The sequence below is a fragment of the Danio rerio genome, chromosome 22 (genome assembly GCF_052040795.2).
Source record: "Danio rerio strain M-AB ecotype USA chromosome 22, GRCz13ab, whole genome shotgun sequence".
Lineage (NCBI taxonomy): Eukaryota > Metazoa > Chordata > Actinopteri > Cypriniformes > Danionidae > Danio > Danio rerio.
The window spans coordinates 33,058,715-33,080,428 of record NC_141042.1 but is presented as its reverse complement, the minus strand read 5'-3'; the positions used below and the strand labels follow the sequence as shown (position 1 = coordinate 33,080,428).

General features: G+C 34.1%; 1 protein-coding gene across 50 annotated transcripts in view; it reads right to left on the bottom strand.

Annotated features, from left to right (window-relative positions):
• Positions 1 to 230: 230 nt before the first annotated feature.
• The window catches only part of add3a (adducin 3 (gamma) a), a 213,164-nt gene continuing 191,680 nt past the window's right edge, over positions 231 to 21,714 (bottom strand). For 10 of the 50 annotated variants that reach the window (XM_087302851.1, XM_087302854.1, NM_199663.2 and 7 more), the window contains 6 exons: positions 19,948 to 20,199; positions 16,667 to 16,783; positions 14,464 to 14,547; positions 11,874 to 11,976; positions 9,682 to 9,762; positions 231 to 3,755 (listed from right to left, as the gene is read on the bottom strand). In XM_087302851.1, the coding sequence (XP_087158977.1) occupies positions 3,508 to 3,755; positions 9,682 to 9,762; positions 11,874 to 11,976; positions 14,464 to 14,547; positions 16,667 to 16,783; positions 19,948 to 20,199 (885 nt within the window). In that variant the 3' untranslated portion in view covers positions 231 to 3,507. Of the gene's footprint in view, positions 3,756 to 9,681; positions 9,763 to 11,873; positions 11,977 to 14,242; positions 14,261 to 14,463; positions 15,580 to 15,650; positions 16,784 to 19,947; positions 20,200 to 21,714 lie in introns of those variants that run through there. The other 40 variants (XM_087302862.1, XM_087302861.1, XM_087302863.1 and 37 more) reach the window with 7 other exon arrangements.

Here is a 21,714-nt window from a genome sequence, read left to right as displayed (position 1 = left end):
TTCATGTCCCACAGAACAAAAACCAGGTTCAAAACAGCATGAAGGAAAAGCAAGTCATTCTGAGGTAAACCTTTGACCTTAAATGTTCTCATTAAATCACAAACATTTGTGTTTCAGAACGATGAAATGAATGTGTATGAACAACTGAAAAATGCAATGAAATGCATACAGTGAAAAAAAAAGTGATAATGCAAGCAAGTTTCCGTCCCCACAGACTCCCGAGTGCAGCGTTTGCTTCTTAAAATAGTTTTATTTGTGAATGTACACTGATTAGCAATACATCTAAAAGCAAGTCCGTTAGATAACCATTCATATAAGATTTCACAGGTCACAAAGAGGCTTGGTTCAAACTCGCATGCCAAAGCAAACAGGCCTTTAGAACCAGAGACTACAACATTAGTAAAACAAGGTGCAAAAATGGCTAAAATGGGAAAAAAATAATAATAAATGTGATGCACGTTCCAGTTAACGCTCGTGAAGTTTGAACTACACCTCCTGAAAGCATAAAAACTGCAGTGCGCTATGAAATCTGAAGCGAAAATCCGCAAGAAGTTTGAAAGCAATCAAAAGAGTTAATCTCGCCTGCCCCATTACTCGCTCTTAATTGCACCCGATGCAGCTTTAAATGTGTTTTAATCCACGTCTGGCCCACGCTCAAAACCACATGCTATTTACACAGCTTAGAAGTGTCTGTCTCTCTCTTGGCGCCCAGGCCAGTACTTCACATTGCCCACTGGGATATATATCTCTCGCTCTCAGTGGTTTCGCCTCCTCCCCTGCGGGACGTTTCACGACCACATTCGGGCCTGACGGAGTTCAAACTGAGGTCAACCACTAATCTTAGCCATTAGAGATCAGCTTTTGGTGTACATTTTGTCCAGAGTGGTGTCTCGTGGGGCAGGGAGCGACCAAATTGGGCAAAACAAGCCACCTCTGACCTCAAGCAGGAGACAGGGTGAGTAAATAAATCCAGTTTCAGACAGAAAAAGAAAACAATAAAAAACAAACAATGTTTCTTAGGTAAATCGTGGTAACACTGATGCTTTGGATGGCGATGAAGTGATTCATGACTGTGAATGTGAATGAGGTGGTCATTTGGAGTCATTGTTTACTCACTTTGCTGATCTCCTGATTTTTAAACTACATATCAAATAAAACTCTGCTTAAGCTCAGACATTTAATGGTTGAACCACCAAAAATAAAGACATAAATAGCTTTAAAGGGTTAGTTCACCCAAAAATGAAATACTATTTACTCCCCCTTAAGTAGATTTCTTAAGCTTTACAAGATTCTTTTTATTCCGTTGAACATAAAACAAGAGATTTTTGATAAAACTGAAAACTGGGAACCATTAACTTCCACAGTTTACTGAAAAAAATGACTTATTGGATTTAGTTTTATTTAATTTCTAAGGTAAGTGGTTGCAAACAATTTATACAGGCTGAATTCATACATAAAAATTAAATTTAGTAACGTTCAACTTTGTTTAAATTTAGCTCATATAAATTGTTTGCAACCACTTACCGTAAACAAATTGAGTAAATCCAAGGAATCATTTTTTCAGGTTAGGAAAAAACAAATGCTAAGGAAGTCAATGGCTACAAGTTTACAGCGTTCTTCAAAATATCGTCATTTGTGTTCAACAATAGAAAGTAACTCATAAAGAAGTTAAATGAGTGAAGAGTGAGTAGAGATTTTAAAGAAATTTAGTTCATTTTTGGATGAACTATCCCTTTTATTAATGACACATATGGTATATTCCAAGAGTTCTGTTTTTTCTAATAGGGTTTGGTGAAAAACAACCCAAAATGTAATGTATTTAACAAACAAAACTAATTCTGACCTCGATTGTGTGTCATGAAATACTATTACTGCCGCAGTTTACATAGATTTGCCTGGAACACCCTCACACATTCCCAGATTTTATCAATCAAGATTATTACAACACAAAATTGCAATACAATCCAACACAGAAATGTCTGTGTGGATTTTTTTAAATCTCTGTACCTGAACTACACAAGAATTTTACAGATGTATATGTATATTTACCTCAAAAAGAATGCATAGGTACTTAATTTTGTATCGTGCTTCCATTAATCTTAATTTCTCACAACGCAAGGCACAAAGTCAGGGTTTTTGTTAAATAATGTATACTTTTTGTTTTGTTTTTTTCACTGAACATTATCTTATACACCACAGAACTCACATTATTTGATGATTTAGCTTTTTTTTTTCAGTTTGATGCTGGATGGTATTTAATGCCATTATATGAAGGAGTTCAAGCAGGAGATTTTTCACATTTGTCGTTTTGTGGCCATCGTAAAATAACAGCATGAGTAAACAATGACATTTGATTTTATTTTGGGGAGGGGGCGAAATATTCTTAACAACTAATGGCGTTACGTGATGAGAATCACCATAGACTTGCTTTGGGGCCGAGACATTTTTCAAAAATACATTTTACAAATATATATATATTTCCTTACATGTCAACACATTTCCCTTCTCCACCCTTTGTGTGAAACATTTCTCATGTTTTCGTTTCGCTCTTCCACCGCTAAACTCGTCCTTTTCGTTTTGTTTTTTGTTATGTATACCATTTAAAAAGTGCAGCACAAAAATATTATATATTCATATATCATTAAACATCACTCCAGTTTTCATATATTTTTGTTACATGTGTTTAGTAATCTGCGCTATTACACAACTGAGAAGTCAGGCACCGCTACATTATAAATTCAGACTAGCAAAACATGCTTCAAGATTTCATTTCAGTTTTTTTTTGCAGTTAAAAGTATAGAAACGAGTATAAAACTGAATGGATAAAAACTAAACAGCATCAATTTTTAAAAAAGCAAAGTATTTCTTTTGTAATAAGAGATGAAGAATGGATGTTTGCGAAACCAAAATACAAGTCACTAAAACGTGATCGCTCTGCTTTTTTTTTTTTTTTTTTGCGTTTTTGTTTGGCAAAGATCAGGACTAGAGTGGCTTTACACAGGATTTCAGACCCAATCTTTCGACAATCACAGACAAAATAAAACAACAAACCCTGTTAAAATAATCCAGAACGGTTTCCAGTGTGATTCTGTAGCGTCTCCTGTGTAGCGTTTGCGATGACACCCACCTTACAGCTGGAGAAACCAGAACTGACAACATGAGAGATGAGTGGTAGATAGAAAAAGGGGCTCATAAAAGGTCTGTACGGTCATCTAATAAACAAAAACAATGCAGTATGGGCTCATCGACGAGATAAAATCATGTGTACAAGAACATATTCAGTCCATCAGGCCAGAGAAGCCAGTTTCCCAGGAGTTTCCCTCGCTTCTCTTCCTGTATAAAACACACATAAACACATGGCACATCTCATAAAAACGGATGGAACTCCATCTATTCGTTATAGACTCCCAAAATAGCCTGCCACGCTTAACCAAGCCAACTTAAAAACACACAAAGACAAACAGAAGGACAGACACGGTGGGCATGGGTGTTTTCGCTTCTCCTCCTTTAGGCCTCCACTTTCTCTTTCTTTTTGTTCTTCTTCAGGAAGGACGGGGTTCTGAACTTCTTTTTCTTCTTGTTGGGGGATTTGGAGGGCGAGCTTTCGGGCGTCAGCGCCTCTTCAATCTTCTCTCCAGAGCGAACGCTGATTTCCATGCTTTCCAAGCTGGTGGTCAGCTGACTCACGCGCTTGATGAGCTCGTCCTCGTCGCCGTGATCGTCTTTACCATTAAGCATCACGCCGGTGTGGTTTTCTAGATGACGAAACGAAAAAATAAAACCAATTTAATCCATGCTACAACAAGCCATTTGGTCGCACTTTATTTTAAGGTGGAATTCTTGCTAATAACAAACTATTATCTATGAATATTCCTATTTTGCTGCTTATTATTATTAGTTAAGTTAGTAGTTTGGTTTAGGTATTAGGGATGTAGAATAAGATCATGCAGAATATTCACTTTTGAAGTACTAATAAACAGCCAATATCTTAATAATAGGCAGTAAATAAGAAACTAGTTAACAGTGAGAATTGGTCCCTGTACTGAAATGGTAAAAGCACAATCGAAAAAAAAATTGATAGTTTTGACTCTTAATCAGACTGGATTTTTATTAGCCAGACAAACTGTATGTTGAGGGTCTTTTATTATAAATGATTTTAAAATAATTAATAAGATAATTATTTTTTAAGTTGCCAGTCAGCATTTTTGATGATTTGACAGCACTCACAATATTTTCTGCTGTGAATACATGAACATATTACAGCATGCATCCAAATAAAAAAAACTGCTTTTAAACAAATAAACAAACAAACAAAAATGTATTCTATCTTCATGTTTTGATATTTTATAATCACTTTTTTTGCACTAATACAACATTTTGGGGGAAAAAACAACTGAGAAAAAGTTGTATGGTTTTTAAAGTAGTGCATTTTCAGGCACTTTAATACACAGTAATTCACCTTTCAATACTGATAATAAAATAAAAATAAAAATTACTATTTAGTCCGCTTAATGTTAAAAATCTTTAAGGTACGTTTGTGGTGGGCAAATTGTTAGATAATTAGGAAAAAAAAATGAATGTTTATATATCAAATTACTTTTTTCCCAGATTTTTTCTTGTGCTAAACAATTGTATGCTTTTGCTAGAAAACCAATTTGTGGTGATGGTGATTTAATTAATGCATCAGCTATCAATTCTGTACAAATTATTATAAAGCATATATTTACATTTGTAAATTGTTACTTGGAAAACAAAGTTTATGAGCCGGGAATAGTTATTTGCAAAAATTTTTTTTTTGCTTGATGTATTTTATAATAATATGACTAAGTGTGCAAGATACATCATCTAGATGCACTGGGATGCATTGTCAGTGATGTATCCTGGGGTCACTGGGAGTTTGGGGCCTTTCAACATCAGACGCCCTCGCTCAGTTGACCAGGTGAACCCAACTTGCGTTCCATTAGCAACCACCCACAGATCAGCCCTATTGAGAATTTTAAAGAGTGCCATATAAAGGGTTTATTACTACTAATACAATTCTAAATACTGCTGATTTGAAGTGAAAAAACAATCACTTATAAAGTATTGCTTCATTTAGCTTTAAATACAGAATTGCTTTTATTTATCTATTATTGTATGCATCTTAAATTATTGACAAGTGTTTTTAGAGTTAAAATGTAAAATATTTATGACCACTAAAATATATATATATTTACATATGTATACTTTGTTTTTTGACAAGAAGTTGTAGCATCATGTTAATTCTGCAAAAACAATGAGGGGGGATTTGAGGTGTTTCTACTAGGGTTCAATTACTGCTCTCCTGTTAAAGTGCTCAACAATGGATTCCATGTTACTTAGAAATTCTTAGTTTTATTTTAAGGGAATGTCTGGATTTTTCAAGCTGCAGGCAGGCCATAACCCTATTAATGTTTCTTCCCTTAAGTATTTCAATGAGTACCCTAAAAAGAGTTAACCACTACTAATGCAATCATAAATCACATTGATTTAAAGCGGTATAAAAGAACTAATTATTGCTTCATTTAGCTTTAAATACAGAATTGTTTTACTGCCTATTTTGATTGATTTAACTGCATATTTTCCTAAAGCTGAATGAATATTTAAATAAAAAGCTTTTTAGTAATAAAAATAATTGAAGGCTTTAATTAAATGTCCCTTAAAGTGGTTCGAAATTTGCATTTTTACTCAATGTTTGATGTAATCTCAACCGAAACACAGAGAGAGGGTGGGACATATTGTAGCTCCTCCCTTTTTAATTAACAGCCAATAGTGTTGGTTTCATCACAGCTCTGCCAGTGAGAGTGGTTGAGATCAAGTGCATCAAATGAAAAGCAAATGAGAAGCATCTTGAAGGGGGTGCATTTGCTTGATGATTTGATGAGAAACTGTAGTGCGAGGTGACAGGAATAAAACCGTTGATCCATTTGGGTGAAAGTGACAAACTACAAGCTTTACATGTTTATATCAGTTTTATATCTTCTAAATGAGAATTCTTTCACTGTTTTGGGGCACATTAGCTTATAGATATCCTGAAAACTAACAATACTGATACTTACATCTAAAAAACTTTATTTTTATTTCATGGGAGCTTTAATGATGATAAGATAGCCGTATTTGTGGTTGATCGGCGGTCGTGCTTGAGTAATGTCTGATTTGGATGAAACTGGTGCAAACGCATCCTGTTTCTCCACACCATCAGTCTCAGTATTACTGTGCTTTATATACGGTCTGAGTGTGTGCAGCTCTTCCTGTTGACCACTTCGCACGTCTAACACAGGAAAGACTTGCTTTATAAAAAGGTGACAAAATGTTTGCACAATGACTATTACAACATGTGAGAATGAATTAATCACACAGGAAAGCTGGTAGTATTAATACACTGACATAAAATTTGTTTTAAATGTTTAATTCCTTGTATACATGTTTTATGTGATTTTATTTTTATTTATTTTTAGCTTTATTATATATATATATATATATATATATTATGCACAGTGCTTAACATATATGAGTACATCCCTCAAGAATCTCTCATTTAGATTAGTATTTTCTATAGGAAGCTTTACAATAATATATTTGTGCATATACATAAGATTAGTCAGTACTGAAGGTAAATCTGGAGCTAATTTAACAAAATAACTTATGATAACGGTCCAAAATTAGCACACCTAAATTAATATGCAAGGGAAAAATATAAAATAAAAAAATTAAATAGAGCAAAATTTAAGACAAAAAAAAAAAAAAATCTAAAATGTAGTTTAAATGTTGTAGTTTGTAACCCCTCAATATTTCGCATGAATTTAAGTGTATTACCTTTCGATTTCTAAATATGCTTGGTGACTAAAATATTATTTTAATAAATATATTCATTTAATAAATCTGTTTTATTTAAATTCACCAAAATATATGACCTTCACTTGACCTATATGACCTATATATGACCTACTTTTTTATTTTCTTCATGTTGTATTATTATTATTTTTCTATTATATTTTCTATTTCTATTTTCGATTCTATTCATCAAGGCGCCATTTGTTAAATGTAAAAAAAAATTTTTTAATTGTTAAATGCTTACTAACTGCTTTCTTATTGTATGTAGTTTCAAATTAAACTATTACTCCAGTCAATAGCCCCTTTCACACATACAGACCTTTCCAGAAAATTACCTGCAATTTTCCGGAAAGGTTGTATGTGTGAACAGGCCCTTTTTGAAAATACCGGTAAATTTGTTCTGGCTATTTTCCGGAAAGAGAAGTTGTAACATTACCGGTAATTTGCCGGAATGCTGCGCTGTGTGAATGCAGAAGGAAGATTGTCGGAAAAAGCGCGTCCACGTCTAGAACGTGCTGACGTGAGACACCTGCTTTAGCCAATCAGAACAGTCAGACGCATTCACGTGCGCGCGGTTTATGAGAATAAAAGCATTTGAATATTTTTCCAGACACCTTTAGCTGCTAGATGTTTGGCAGATAACGTTTCTATGTTCCTTCTTAATGCTAACTGTGTAAATAATTATCGATAAAATGTTTATGATAATCCGTTGTTTGTTTACCTTCAAGCTTTGCGTGTGCTCGTGAGCGCCAGCAGCACACACACATATCATGAACATCTCGACATGCGAAAGTGTTCCTCTATATGTTTTCATTGGAGTTGTACTTAATACTGATCTATCCAAAGAGTTTGTAATGTAGTCAAATGTTTACAAACACAAGCGCAGCAGTTTAGAGGTCATTTCTGGTTAATGATGTCAGAATTTACCGGCATTTTGCGATGGATGTGTGAATGCTCTTTTCCGAAAAAGTTCCGTAACGTCATCGCCTGTGTGAACAGCGCTTTTTTGAATTTACCGGTAAAGTCGTTCCGGAAATCTTCCGGATATTTACCGGTATCACTGTGTGAAAGGGGCTATTATTGCTTTAATTACTATTACTGTTAATAATAATAATATTAGAGTGATATATGAAGGATATGTGGCTCTGAAGACTGAAGTAATAAAGCTGAAAATTCATCATTAAAATCACTGGAATAAACGATTAAATTAAATTATAAACTACTTTTGAACAATTATGATGCAGCCATGGTGAGCAGGAGAAGCTGATTTTAAAACATTTTTAAAATCGTACTGACCCCAAACATTTGACAGACAGTGTGCTTTCACTGAGAAATGGATATAAATATTCAATTTTAAAATGGGGAGTACTCATTTATGTTGAGCACTGTGTGTGCGTGTGTGTGTATATGTATATGTATATGTATACACACACACACACACACACACACACACACACACACATGCATATACAGTGTATATAAAAATGTTTACATTCAGATTTTATTTGCATTAAGCTTATCTTTTAATTTTAATTTTAATGTGCTCATCTAACTATTTATTTTATTAGATTTCTTCTTAGCTGTAGTATTTACTAATTAGTTATAATTAAACAGTGTAATCAATTCTTTTAGCTTAAACTTTTAAGTTTTAATTTGTCTAATTTAGTAACTTTATATTTTTTTTAAAGTTCACACAATAGTCTGTCTGTTTTCAAGTAACTTTTTATTTTCATTTGTTTTTAGATGTTATTACATTTGTTACATGTTTTTGTTCTTTTATTCATTTTTAAGCTTTAGTCATTTCAGTACTTTCTTCATTTAGTTGTGAGGGCAGCTTATTAACTTTCATTTGAGTCTTTCCACTTTAACATAAAATGAATATAGCAATATTTAATTCAATATTTATATTCTTTTATATAATATAATATAATATAATATAATATAATATAATATAATATAATATAATATAGGTGACACAGTGGCTCAGAAGTTAGCACTGTTGCCTCACAGCAAGAGTTTGCGTGGGTTTTTTCCAGGTGCTCTGGTTTCCAGACATGCGGTACAGGTGAATTGGGTAGGCTAAATTGTCCATAGTGTATGTGTGTTAATGAGTGTGTATGGATGTTTCCCAGCGATGGGTTGCGACTGGAAGCGCATCCGCTGCCCAAAACATATGCTGGATAAGTTGCCGGTTCATTCCCCTGTGGCGACCCCTGATTAATAAAGGGACTAAGCCAAAAAAAGAAAATGAATAAACCAATGAATAATATAATATAATATAATATAATATGATATAATATAATATAATATAATATGATATAATATAATATAATATAGTTTTTATATAATGAAGTTTTATTCAGCTTTACTTCTTACTTAATTACAAATGTTTACTAAAACCCAGATTTAACCTGATCTCACAGAAAATCAACTCATTTACATTTTCTAAATGAGTTAATTTTTAACATTAATTTGTAAAAACAAGAAATTTACCTTTGTGGGAGTAAGGTGCTGTATAAATAACGATTGATTGATTGATTGATTGATTGATTGATTGATTGATTGATTGATTGATTGACTGATTATGGAAAAATCAAGACTGCACAAACACCTACTTATGAGATCATACAAATTCATAATGTGAACATGAAACTATGCTATAAAACAACCATGACACTGGTTTGAGTAGCAAACTGCATGAAAGTGATCAGGATCAACCTGTAGAAATAAACCTTAATTAAACAATGTATTTAGTTGTGGAGCACGTGCTGTTAATGTTCATATGTGCATGCTTGTAGCTGAATAACACACACACAGACTCTCTTCTACCTTCTTTGGCTGGAGTGTGTTGTGGAGACACAGACTGAGAGAGCGTGGAAGCGTCGTCTGACGTGAGCTGCTCTTCATCTGCTGGAGTCGGGCAGCGTGAGGTTAGTGAACAGGAGACACACAGTTAGAGAAGCACACAGTGAACATGCAGCACATTCACACAATACACTCTGTGTGTGTTTCTCATGTTAGTTCAGTGGAGCTCACACTTAGAGGAGAAACAGCATTAGCATTGACTGGCGCATTCACAACAGGAAGTGAGGTGTGTTGAACAGACAACATGCTCTGGGCTTATTAGTTTGCAGCGGTGTGGAAGAGTTGAAGGACGAGAACAAGTCTATATTCTCACCAAGACCACATTAATCTGACTATCTGTCTGTCTGTCCATCTAAATATCTGCCATCATTAATCATCCATCCATATGTCATCCATCTATCTCTCTAACCATCCATCCATCCATCAATCCATCAATCAATCTCTGTCATTCATCTATTTATTTATTCATCCATTCATCCATCTTTCTAACCATCAATCCACATCCGTCAATCATTCATCCATGTCTATCGGTCATCCATTCATTCTAACCATCAATCCATCTGAATATCTGTCTATCTGTCTTCCATCCATCCAATTAACCATCCGTCCACATCTGTCATTCATTCATCCATGTCTGTCATTCATCTATCTCTAACCATCATCCATCTGTCTAGCTCTGTCAATTATCTATCTATCTATCTATCTATCTATCTATCTATCTATCTATCTATCTATCTATCTATCTATCTATCTATCTATCTATCTATCTATCTATCCATCCATCCATCCATCCATCCATCCATCCATCCATCCATCCATCCATCCATCCATCCATCCATCTTTCATCCATCCTTCTAAAAATCAATCCAACTGAATATCTGTCTACCTGTCATTCATTCATCCATGTCTACCTGTCATCCATCCATCTCTCTAACCATCCATCCATCCATCCATCCATATCTGTCATTCATCCATCCATCTCTCTAACCACCCATTCATCTGTCTATCTGCCATTCATCCATCCATCCATCCATCCATTAATTGATTTATTCATTCCAGCCATCCATCTATCTATACGTCTATCTGTATTCCATCCATCTCTCTAACATTCCACCCATCCTTCTATATCTGTCATTCAATTATCTATCCATCCATTCATCCATCTATGTCTCTCTGTCATCCATCCATATAAATATCTGTCTGTCATCTATCCATCCATGTCTGTCTGTCATTAATCAATGTCTATCTGTCATCCATCCATCTCTCTAACCATCCATCCATTCATTTATTCATCCATCCATGTATCTATGCCCATCTGCCATCTGTCCATCTCTCTAACCATCCATCTAAATATCTATGTCTATCTGTCATCCATCCAATTGTCATTCATTCATCCATCTCTCTAACCATGCACCCATTCATAACTGTCATTCATCCATCTATTTATCCATCCATCCATCCATCCCTGTCATTCATCCATTTTTTCACCCATCTCATTAACCATGCACCCACCCATAACTGTCATTCATCCATCTCTGTAACCATCCATCCATATATTTATTCAGCCATCCATCCATCTGTATATCTTTCCATCCATCCAAATGTCTGTCATCCATCAATATCTGTCATCCATCCGTGGATCCATCCATCCATCCATCCATCCATTTCTATCCATCATTCAAACATCCCTCTAATTATCCATCCATTTATCTAAATATCTGTCATCTATCCATCCATACATGTCTGTCATTCATCTTTCCATCCATCCATCCATCCATCCATCCATCCATCCATCCATCCATCCACCCATGTCTATCTACCATCCATCCATCCATCCATCCATCCATCCATCCATCCATCCATCCGTCAGTCCGTCTCTGTCTGTCTGTCATCCTTCCATTTCTGTCAATCATCTATTTATCCATCTATCTATTTCAATCTGTCATCCATCCATCTTTATCTGCCATTCATTTATTTATTTATCCATCTATCAATCTATCTGTCATGGATTCATGTCATTCTTCCAGCTATTATCTGTCTGTCATCCATCAATTGAATGGATGACGGATGAAACATCAATTGTCTCGTTGTCTTTACCATCACATTTAAATATTAGTGTAAAGTGAGTGTATGAGGGACACGTGATGATGTTTTACCGTCTATTCGGAGTCTCCGCTGATGCTCCTCTTTCTCGTTCAGCTCGCTGAAGGGGTTTGGAGGAAGTGGCCCTGTCTCCTCCTCATCATTTCCCATGTATGGCTGCAAATGTGTGTGTGGGCAGAGCAGAGATACCAAATAAGACACCAGAACCACACATCGGTAATGATATGAAGCATAACAATGACAAAAACATACAGACCATCAGACATGTTAATGACTGCAGAAAATACTAGTGTTGGGCAAACATTAAATAAAAAGTTTTTTTTGACAATATCCATGTGTGTGTGAGTTGTGTATATTTATTATGGATATATAAATACACATGCATGCATTGATTTAAGAAAATGTTTATTAATGTTTAGACATTAAAAATATATATGTATATAATACAAATGGCTATGTAACAATATTGTTTTTTATAGTTTCGTTTATATGCATGTGTATATCATATACATAATACATGTACAGCAGGGAGAATAATTACTGAACACTTGTTTGAAAACATGTTTTTTTTTCCTGGGAATAATAATTCTAAAGGAGCTGTTGACATGAAATTGAATCAGATTTTGGTAAAAACCCAAACAATACAAACATAAAAATAAAACAAGAAAAATCTGAAAAATGAGTTGTGTGTAATAAAAATGAATTGACACAAGAGAAAGTACTGAACTACTGAAATGTATTTAATACTTTAAATAATTTTTTTTTTTTTGGTGATGGCAGCTTAAATATGCCTCTCATATGGAGAATGAAGTCACATGCATTGCTCAGGTGTGAGTTTTTCACAGACTTCAACAGTGTGAAAATCTTGATGGTTCTGTGGGTCTCGTCTATCGAATCTGATCTTTAAATTTTTTTTTTCGATTGGATTCAGCTCAGGTGATTGGCTGGGCCATTCTACAGCTTTATTTTCTTTCTCTGAAAGCATTTGAGAGTGTCCTTGGCTGTGTTTTGGATCATTAGCCTCTTTTACACATACAGACCTTTATGGAAAATTACCAGCAATTTTCCTGAAAGGTCTGTATGTGTGAACAGACCCTTTTTGAAAATATCGGTAAATTCGTTCCAGCTATTTTCCGGTAAGAGAAGTTGTAACATTACCTGTAATTTGCTGCAATGCAACGCTGTGTGAACGCAGAAGGAAGATCGCCAGAAAGAGTGCGTTCACGTCTTGATGTGAGATGTCTACTTTAGCCAATCAGAACACTCAGACGCATTCATGTTCACGCAGTTTACAAAAATAAAAGCCTTTGAATATTTTTCCAGACCCATTTAGCTGCTTGATGTTAGATAAAATTTCTATGTTCCTTCTTAATGCCAACTATGTAAACAAATATGGATGTAATGCTTATGATAAACCTGCTGTTTTTTACCTTCAAGCTCTGCTTCAGTTGCGTGTGAACGAGAAAGAGCCGCTGAGCGCTAGCACCCACACATATTTTATGAAAGTGTTCCTCCATATGTTTTCAAATAAGTTGTTTACAACTCTTATCTGTCCACATAATTTGTAATGTAGTCAAGTGTGTACACATTGAGCTGCGGTTCACGTTTCTGCCTTTAGATGTCTCACAAAGCAGCTGCATGAATGCTAAATAAAAGTGAAACTATTAAGAAAAGCCCGACCCCTTCTATGTTTACAAATACAAGCGTAGCTGTGTAGAGCTCATTTCTGGATATTGATGTCAGAATTTACCAGTATTTTGGATTGGATGTGTAAATGGTCTTTTCCGGAAAACATTTCTGGATATTTAACGGTCTCACTGTGTGAAAGGGGCTATTGTCTTGCTGAAATGTCCACTCTGGTTTTATCATATCCTTCTGCTAATGTAGATGTTAGACTGATGCAACTAATACCAATTTACAATTACAAAGGGCAGAGGGTCGCTGAAGAGCTACTGAGAGATTTCAGCTGCTGTCTGGGCATTCACTGTCTTTCTACACTTCCCTTTCTTCATGTGTTCAATATTTTTACCTGTGTCATTTCATTTCACCGCATAACATTATTTGTAAACTAATTTAATTTGTTTTCTTTGCATATATGGATTTCTTTGGTTGTTACCAAATGTGAAAAATTCAAGTCAACAGCACCTTTAGAAATGTTTTCTGGCAAAAATGGTGACGTGTTCAATACTTATTGCCTTCCACTATACAAAATATATACACACATATTGTGTCAAAACAAACTTTTAATTCAGATGTGATTCATCTTTGATCAACATTATAAAAAAACGTATCTGCTAATATCAACAAAACAAAAAATGTGAAGCGTAGACACTGCAAATCCAAAACTACAGTCACTTCATGCAGACTACTGAAAACTGAAAAATGTGAGATAACGACATACAAAAACACCCTGGGAGTTTACCTGAACAGGCGACTGTCCCTTAAAGAGAAAAACAGAGCTTCATAAGACCCTGCTTTACAATCTTTATCTACAGACTGATGCTGATTTCTCTATTAGAAAGAGGCTGATCCTCAGACACAGTTTAAAAGTCTGAGAGGATCTGGCGCCCCCTAGTGACAAGGCTGTCTGTGCAGTCTATGACCAGCTTGAGATTGATAATAATAAACAGAGTTGTGACTCACCGGAGGTCTCTCCACCACAATCCCTGCCAGCTTCTGAGACTGCGGTCCTGCTGTCATTACATCAAAGCGGTTCTGTTCACGAATCTGGGGAACAGAAAAGAAAACGCTTCTTAAATCCCATTGTCATTGAAGAAAATGTGAAATAAGACAGTTAATCCAAAAGTCTGATTTGTGCATTTGGGTCGAGTTATCGAGTTATTATTTTGTGTTCTGTCTATGAAACACTATATTTCCATGCTCACTGTGTGGAATTTGTTTTCCAGTGTTTTGAGTTTATGTGTGCCATGCTACTGTAGCAAATTCATATCAAATTTAAATTTAATTAGTCACATACAGTTATACACAGTATACACGACCACTCACAAACTTAAAATAGTAACAACAATAGCAAAATAATATAATAATAACAAGAGAATCCACACTACCTGACAAAAGTCTTTACCTCTATCCAAGTTTTAGGAACAACAAATAATAACTTCTAGCTGATCATTTGGTATCAGAAGTGGGTTACATAATAGGCAAAGGCCTCCAGATTACACTTATTTTACCAAAATAAAGTATGATCATGCCTGTTTTTTTTAAAATATTTTTTTAATTAGGACAGTAAGGTCTGACTTTGCTTAGACAAAAGAGTTTATTAAGATACTTTGGATTCATCTTTAATGCCTCCTCCTTCATTTTACCCCAGACATGCTCAATAATGTTTTGGATGCAGGTCAATAGATGATTCATATGAAAAATCGACTTTCTGCCACTTTTTCAAACGATCAACTACAAGTATTTATTTGTTGCTCTTACAACTGGGGTTGACAACAAGACTTTTGTCAGGTAGTGTAAAATATGAAGAAATAGAACTTTCCATATAGAATATGTGGCTGTAGAGAAAAAGTACAAAGTATACAAATATATAAAAGAGCTATCTGTACAACCAGAAACATAAAAGTGTTTCTAACAAAGTGGTGCATAAGAGATCTTGGAATGTAAACAGTTGCTCAAACGCATTCTTTCATCATAAAGTAAACCCAAAACAACAGTATCCAATCTGAGCTCCAATTTTTACATGAATGACTATAATATTATCCTTTGCTTTTATTTAAATTGTCCTTAAAATTAATTGTTTATTTAATGCAGGATTGTTTGTAATATCACCAAGAAATTATTGTAGCGTTTTTATTAATAGTCTGAATTGGTCTTTATTTTGCGTTTTCATTTTACATTTTAAAATGGCTTTATCAGAAAAAAAATGTAACTGATAAAAGTCACTGTAAATGCAAATTAAGTATTTAAATTAGGCTTGGGTGGTAATACGGTAATATGGTATACCGTGGGATCTGAAAATAGCAAGTGTCGGTTATACCATCATAAAAAACAATGCACTTAAATAGGAGACAAGTATTAAAATGATAAATATTATTTATTTAATGCCTACAAATGCATATGCGTGATTGTCATCATGAGACAGTGTGGAGGAGAGAGAGAGTGGTGAGATGGCGAGTCGCGCACCAAGTGACCTGCAGTTTGGCAGTATTTCCGGTTTCAACCGAATGAGAAGGGAGACGTGGTAAATACGAAATAGAGGTCTGCATTCCCGCGGGACTTAACCAGATTTCCTGCGTTGCGGGAATAAATTTCCAAATAAAGCGTGGGAGTGGTCGGTAACTCTGGAGTAATTTGAAATGGAGCGGGCGCGCGGTCTAACAATATCGCTACCGAGCGAGCACGGGTGGGATGCTGTTTATGTGTGTGTGTGTGTGTGTGAATGACAGAAAGCGTGATGCTGTGTGTTAATTGGTGCTGTCTCTTTGTGTGTGTTTGTGTGTGTGTGTGTGTGTGTGTGAATGAAAAAGAGGAAGAGCGTTCCGCGCAGATCTCTAATACGAACAAGACAAACAGGTGACCGCGAACGTAAGGTAGCATATACGGTATTCAGTTTCTAAATGGTTTAGGCACAAGCCAACAGTTTGGTGATGCTGTCTGAGCCTTATGTCATAATTTTTTTTATTATGCACGGTAATATCAGATACCGAGGTATCTGATACCACCCAAGACTAATTTAAATGCAACAAAAAGTATCAATTTTAATGTTTTAAATATATTTTTGAGAAAATCCAACATCAAAATATGGATGATGATATGTGTCATTCAGCGCAGTGTGGATATTTACGTAATACTACTTTTATGTCTGTTTGCATGCAAAGCTGACCTTATTTCTCTTCTGCAGGACTTCACTGGGGTTTGTGTTCAGAGGGACAAACTGGTTGGGATCTTCAATACGGATCGGAGTCCCGCTAGCATTTCCCCCATCATCAGACTTCATCCACTGGAAAGATAAGAATGAAACACCATCACGCATCATCATGGCACTGGAAAGAACGTTCCACCAATCAATTCGCAGTGAAAACAATGTGTTTTTATTTGGAATAAAATTCTCAATGCTTCATGGGATTGTAGTTCCGTCTTGTACTGTTATCTTTTGGTCTCACGTTTGCATATTTTCATCAAAGTTTGTGATGTTGTAAATGACATCATAACAGGTTGATTTGTTCATGGCTTATAGCACTTCAACCAAGACTGCATGTTCAAATTGCAATAGGGAGAAAAAGCTTCCTAAACTAGCATGTTTGGAAGACAGGAAAGAGACTAATGCACTCTATGAATCAGTTTTTTTTATTTTTACTATTAATAATTTAAAAAAATTAAATAAAATTAAATAAAATATGTAAAGATAGATTTTTATCTAGACCAGAATGCCCAAATGTTTTCGTACAAAGGGACAAAACTAAATATCATTGACAGCATTGGGCTAAAGATAAATTTACTAAACTATTTTTCATTAAATTTGCCATAAGTAATTTCTTAATTGATTCATAACATTTAAAAATGAATAGAAAACATAAATTTAAATTATATTAACTAATCCATTATAACTTTTTAATTATAACTTGGAATAAAGACATAAGCAATCACATTTACAACACAGTAGAGTTCAGCGCTGAATACATTAACTTAGTCAAGCAGAATCTGCCTTTGCCTTGATTGGCTCACCAAAGTCTCTGCATTGTCCTCTATATAGAGTGACAGTATGCACATTTTAAACTAAATTACAGCATTTAAATTGAAACATTTAATTTCAGCTAGATTTCTTTGTAGCTTAACAATTAAAACAAACAAATAACAGATTACATTAAATTTGAAACGACAATACCTAAACCATCCCCATCATTCTCCCTCTTTTCAGATGGCGGACCAAATGAAAGGTTATCATGGGCCAACTTTGGGCATCTCTGATCTAGACCTTTTGACTTTACACATCTATAAATAAAATGTAATAACTGCTTACACATATTATGAATTGAATTAAGCAGACATGCGTTCTTGATTATTAAAACTTATTGAAATAATTTATACCAAATGACACTTCATTTAAAAGAAAAAATGTTATTACATTAATAATTCCATCTAAAACAATTTCTATGTAAGATTTTGCTGACATTACATAGTATTTATTGATAAAGATTTTAATAATATTTAGATATTAGTAAATGTTTTTTGATTACAAAAAATTTAACACAACTATTAAAATGTGACCTGTTTGTTCTGTTCTTTCTTTATTTATTTTAGTCTTTTTTGTATTTTAAAATTGCTAAATTAAATAAAAATAAAAGTAAAAAAAAATACAAAGCAAGAAAGGAATCCATAAATATTTCAGAGCTCAAAAGTGTAATGCAAACGTCACGTCCACTAGAGGGCAGCAAAAAACTGTTTATTTGGCGTCAGAGTCCTTAACAGAGCGTCGTTCTCCAGTAAACTGACAGAAGTTATGAGGCTTTTAAAGTGTATCTGTGAGGACAGAAATATGAGCTCATATCTTCTTCACCGAGACTGTCAGGTATGCTCAGGAAATAACCACATTCTTGCTCCTACGCAAAAATACACCAGACGACTGTCTGACATGACAGATTTACTATTTTAGAGATCCTCTTTCTTTCAGCATTAGGGATGGCCGATGAGGACCTAATACTATCTCACAGTATTTTCTGTATTTATTGCGATACAGTGTAATAAATAAACAAATAATACATGATCAAAAAGACACGACAACAAATGCTTTTACGTTACTTTAACTTCTTTTAGTACATTTAACAGTTTCAAATGTATTTATTTATATCAATAAATATATTTTATTTGTTTAATTGATGCAAGTAGAAATGACGAATTTGGTTTAGTTTTAATTTGATTGAACTTAAACATTTATAGCAGCCAAGTTTCTTTTAACAACGTAACAATATCAATGATGACAATTCATATGTATCCACTAAAAGTTAAGAAACAGTGTGTTCTGAGCACACACTTAATGCAGTTTCTGTTTCATTCATACTGGGGCTAGGCAGTAAATACACACATTAACTCCACATAGGCATCACAGAAGTAAAAATATCCAAAAAGAAGACATATATATTGAATATTATATTATTATATTGTTTTATCTGTCTTTCAAACCATCCTGGGAGTTTTTATATTAATAATAAAAGTATTTTTTATAATGCAATGCTAATCGACCCAGCCTTTATTTCAGTCTAGAATACAAAATAGAACAAAAAATAGCATGATTTCTTCCTTATTCTGTGCTGTGAAAAATGTCTGGTCATAATGTGAAGTGACTTTAAACACTCGACTAAGAACATGAAGTGAATTTAGAGTTCAAGTATATCAGTAAATTTGTGTAATCTCTGTAAACAGACTCATGCAAACACAAAACTGTTTTGTATATTGATAGATTGCACAGACAGATTCAGATTCAAAGTTTATAACTATATTGTGGTAAAACTAATTCTTATAGTGAGGAGAATTTTTGCCGGTTTATTAAACAACAAGATATCAGCAGTTTTCCCAGTAATGAGTTGTGGCTAAAAGGAAATCCCACTGCCTAAAACATTTGCCCGAATAGTTGGCAGTTCACTCCACCGTGGCAACCCCTCATAAATAAGAGACTAAGCCGAAGGAAAATGAATAATTGATAGCAGCAGTGCCTGACAGAATCTGTGGACAATTATTGCTATCCCTGCACAGAATTTTGAAAAAAATCTGCGGATTCATGTGGAAGGATTTTAGGAGTCTAGTAACTAAAACCTTAACACATGAAATAAAATAAAAAACAGCTTTAAACTTATTTAAAATTTACAATGCAAATCCAATCAGAACCACTTGTTTGGCAAACAAAGCAAGCTTTTCATATAACAAGTTAATATATGATATTTCTTTACATACTCTACAGTAAATAAATCATATAAACATTTACCTACTATTCAATAATATTACTGAAATGAATATAAATACTGAATAAATATATATTTACACATGTAAATAAACAGCCTCAATAATAGTCTCAGATTCTGTGTGGTTCAAGATATCACCAATGCCAATGTAACATGCAGGCTTGTAAAAACTAGATTCACGAAAACATCATTTTAGTCTCAGTCTCACCGTGGTCTTGGTGCGTCGGTTCTCTTCGCTGGCGCCGTCCGCCACGTTCACCTTCATGTAGCAGTTTGGAGAGTTGAGCCAGCGTGTTTTCTCTCTCTGCTGCCGCTGCTGCAGGAGCTTTAGAGGGAAGCGTGGAGCGTCATCCTCATCGAACATGAAGGCCGTCACTGTTGCAGGAATCTCCACTTCGCTCTTGTGTCGGGGTTTCTCCCGCACGATGGGGTGCCGGTATGTGTAGCCAGTCCTGTATCCCTGGAAGACGGGAAAAAAAACACACACGTCTATAAAACACAAGATTAACATATAGCAGCATTGCACTTTTGGTTCCCGCGTTCAAGACCTGGCTTATGAAATTTCCTTGATCCACCCCCCACCTCTCTCTTTCCAACTTTGATTCCTGTCAAGCTACTGTCCTATTGACTTAATTCTGCAATGCGGAAGTGCACTTGTTTTAGAACTTCTGGTTCACTCATCAATGAATGAGTGACAAAGAAGTGTGTTCATGAGTACACATAAAAAGTAGAATGATATAATAGGATAGCATCAGTTTGCAACATCAAGCAGCATAACGAGCCATTTTTAAAGTCTAAAAATCAATGGAAGTGAATGAGATCGGAAGTCTTGACACAAAAAGGTTCCAATGTCTGCGCCTGCTCATCCGTGAATAATAAGGTCAATAACAATAAAAGCAACAACAACAATGAATTAAATACAAAAAGAGAGAAATGACTGACAAAATACAAACCAAATTTATAGAAAAAGAAGTATAAAAAAAAGCTATAAATGTGCACTAAACTTAATAAAAACAAATATTATAAATGATGTTTCATTAAAATATATAATACTAATACTACTAATAATTGCAACAATAATAATACAATAAATATTACATTTACTTCCGGTCATAAAAAAAAAAAAAAAACTATCAAGTGTAAACAAACAAGAAAAACGTACTTCCTATAACAACACCTACTCTTACTATTTATATTGTTAAAATAAGTATTAAATTCTATAAATACAAATATGTTAAAAAAATCTAATAGTGATAATTGTAAAGATAAAAAAGGAAAAATTCAAATTAAACCCAAATTAAAGTAACTAAGGAATTACTGTTTTCTTTATATATTTATATAATAAAAATTACAAAAAAAATAAAAATCTAGTAAGAGTAAGGACAATCAAATATTAATTTTAAATTTGATTAATACATAATAATTTATTCCTTACAGAGCTTAAATATACAATAATATTATTTAAAAATAAACAGAACGATTATCTAAAACATGTTACGAACTGTCCTGTCTAAAATCATATAATCATTTGCCTGTTACTCAATTATATCACTGAAATGAATGTATATACTGAATACATATATATTTACACACGTTTATATAAGTACAAAAATACTCAATAATAGCCTAAATAATCTGTGGATTTCCGTGAATGCAGATCCTGTAATGCAGACCTGTAAAAACTAGATTCCAGAACTAATTTCTTACAGAGCTTAAAATATAATAATGCTATCATTTTAAAATAAACAAAACCCAATCTAAAACATGTCAGTATATATTACAATTAGAATAGTTATATTCTATAAACTACTATACATATTGCTTTCTTTGAAATAGACTGGAAACAAATGTGATGTGTGCACCCACAGTCCTGCTACTTTAGAGAGCTCGAGATTCTAAAAAACAGATTATTAAAGGGGTTAACGTTAACCGTGTGTGTGTGATCCTCCTCATTATCGCACATTTCATTTGCTTA